Source organism: Vigna radiata, chromosome 7 (genome assembly GCF_000741045.1).
Source record: "Vigna radiata var. radiata cultivar VC1973A chromosome 7, Vradiata_ver6, whole genome shotgun sequence".
NCBI classification, from domain to species: domain Eukaryota; kingdom Viridiplantae; phylum Streptophyta; class Magnoliopsida; order Fabales; family Fabaceae; genus Vigna; species Vigna radiata.
The window spans coordinates 11,445,304-11,448,053 of record NC_028357.1 but is presented as its reverse complement, the minus strand read 5'-3'; the positions used below and the strand labels follow the sequence as shown (position 1 = coordinate 11,448,053).

The following is a 2,750-nucleotide window of genomic DNA, read 5'->3' as shown; positions in this document are numbered from 1 at the left end:
TTTTTTTTTTAATTTTGTAATGATTATTTATTGTAAAATTGTTAATTCGACTCAACTTATAAGATTTTGATCATGACTGTATAAGACGAAACCAAAAAAGTTTATATTAAAAGTAAAAAGTTAATATATGAAAATATTTATTAGGTTAAAGTAGTAATAGAAGTCCGTCAATTAAAACTAACCTACATATAATTTATTTGTGATAATTGGTTTTAGGTTAAGATGTATAGGATTTAAGTCAAGTAAATAGTTTAAGTGTGTTCTAAGTCAAGTTGTATCTAGATTAAATTAAGATTGATAGAGTTCAAGTTGAACTAGATATACCTCATGCTAAATTGAGTATATTCTAATCGAGGATTAAGAAATGTTAGCTTAGGTCGAAGGTTGATGACGTCGGCTCAAGCCAATGATTAACCTGAGTCGACTTAAGTTGAAAGTAAACTCAAGTCCACTCAAACCAACGACTACAGTCAGCTCAAGGTGAAGATTTTAACTTGAGTTAGTTAAGGCTAGAGGTTGACAAAAGTCGATCAAACCAAAGAATTGAGTTGAGTTGATCGAGATTAAAGTAAACACGAGTTGAAGAACTAGTCGAGTTAGCCTAAACTGAAAGTCGAATCAAGTTATGGGTTGAAGGTCAATCAGAATTGGTTGAACCAAAGAATCAAGTTGAGTCGATTGAGGATAAAGGTCAAGTCAAGTCAGATTGGGTAAAGTAGATGAAATCGAATTTTGATTTAGTTGATTAAGTCCAAAGGTTAAGAAGAGTTGGTCTAGATCAAAAATCGAATTAAGTTGACCAAGATTGAAAAGTAGAGTTGAGTCATCCCATGACAAAGACTTAACCTTTCAACCTAAGTCAACTAGGCTTAACTTTTAACTAAAACTGACTCAATTTAATTTTTAACACGAGTAGGCTCAATTCGACTATCAATCCAAATTAATTATCTTATATTTAATAGGTAATTAAATTTGTATATTCATACCAAATCTATTTGGTTGGTCTTTAATTTAGTTTAAAAAAGACTTTCAAAATGAGTGCATTTTGAAATCTTTATATGATAGACTAATAAAACGAAAGTTTTTCTTTAAAAAGGAATTGGAAATAATCTATAGATCAAATTGATACATCTAGTCTAGTCTATGGCCTCTAAAACAAATAGGCTTATGATCGTACAATGTCGGCGAAATTAAATATCTACAGTGGGAGATACAATAATTCCACTTTTTCTAATAGTTTCTTTTAATGTTTTATTCTTTAACTAATATAATAAAAACTATATCACTTATATTTCTTGCATGTTAAAACACCACCCCACGAACTGTATATAAAATCTAATTTCATAATTAGTGTACACTCTAATTTCTAACTTAATCTTCATTGCCATATCTATTTTGTTTAAACAAAACCGTGTTACACTTTAAACCCTTAAAACCGTGTTATAGGTTTTACTAATAAATGTATTTAAAATAATGTTAATAAAAGTAAAAAAAAAAAATCTTTAAAAAGAAAGACGAGCTGAAATTAACTGTTTTTTAGAGAGAAATGTATTTTTTTTTTTTTAACACCAGAGGTAATAAATGGAGACATTTTATTCCAAATGAATTGAAATAGTTATTTCCGTTTTCATTTATTGCAATACGATTCTATTTTCTTTTCTTTATTTTTCAACAACACACCTAAGTTTGAGTTGAATCCAAGCACGTTGTTGCCACCTAAGAAATTCAATGTGATATTAAATCATGACAGATACTAAAAACTAAGTGTTTTCTAACAAATAAAGAAAAGTGTTTTTAAGCCTTTTAAATAAATAATGCTAATTAATTTTAGATCATGAAAAATGAATTTCGTTATCCTCTCAGAAAAGTTTATCTTAGAAAGCAAGAAAATAGAAAAGTTGAAGTTGACTAGTAAAAGCAAGAGCGTAAACACGTACCGGCGACAGTGACGAAAGCGACGTGGGCGAACCCGGTTCTTCCGACGAAAAGTGAGTCTCCGGCGAAGAAAGCAGTTTCTCGGGAAACTCGAGAGGCTCCACACCCCACAAGATCCAATCATGAGTGACGGAACTATAAGGGTCATCGTGCGTGATCGAGTTTCTCCACGGTAACGTTCCACCGTTCCCTCTAAGGTACTTCCCGCACCAGCTTCTCAGTCTCACGTGGAATCCTTCCGTTATGGGTTCCCATTCCAATTTCCCATCCCAACCCTCCTCCAAACTCCCCTGCACCACCTTGTTCCCCGTCACGCCTAACAGAAAGGGCGCGTCCGTCGCCGTTAGGTAACGTCCGTTCGAGTTCTTGAGACGCACGTGGTGGTTCTTCCTTTCCACGTGCTCCACCAGCCATATTGCCTTTCTGGTTGAGCCGTTTTTACTCTGACGGATTTTATGGTGGTCGTCGTCGGCCACCAGGTACTTGCCGAGGTGGCTCCGTAGCTTCACGGCCTTGGTTTTGTTGAAATGCTCCATTCTGTTGTGCCTCTTCTTCCACTGCACCCCAGTGCTTCCTGTTATTCGTCGTTTTCAGCAGTATTTAATATTGAGTGGGAGAATTTTGTATTTTTGGATGGTTAAACATGTATGAATATCATGACATAATTAATTAAGAATGTTACATATATAAACCAAACAACCAATAGATTATGTGTAGAGGACAAAAGACATAGAAAGACTCTTACTCATAGTTGACGGAGCAAGTTGGACTTGTATTATGGGTTGAAATTTTGGATTTTTAAAAGGAGAATGAAA

At 33.9% G+C, this 2,750-nt stretch overlaps 1 protein-coding gene across 1 annotated transcript; it reads right to left on the bottom strand.

The window, feature by feature from the left end:
• Window positions 1–1,649: 1,649 nt before the first annotated feature.
• LOC111242021 lies at window positions 1,650–2,750 on the bottom strand. Its single transcript, XM_022783127.1, has 3 exons — window positions 2,681–2,750; window positions 1,938–2,509; window positions 1,650–1,716 (listed from the first exon to the last, which is right to left on the bottom strand). The coding sequence occupies exons 1-3, from the start codon at window positions 2,682–2,684 to the stop codon at window positions 1,681–1,683; spliced, it is 612 nt and encodes a 203-aa protein (XP_022638848.1). The 5' UTR covers window positions 2,685–2,750; the 3' UTR covers window positions 1,650–1,680.

What these genes read in the sequence shown, in the direction of transcription:
- LOC111242021 (XM_022783127.1), bottom strand. An exon ending in CGCTTTCGTCACTGTCGCCG is followed by an intron (nt 1,717 to 1,937) that starts GTACGTGTTTAC and finishes TGAATTTCTTAG; the next exon opens with GTGGCAACAACGTGCTTGGA.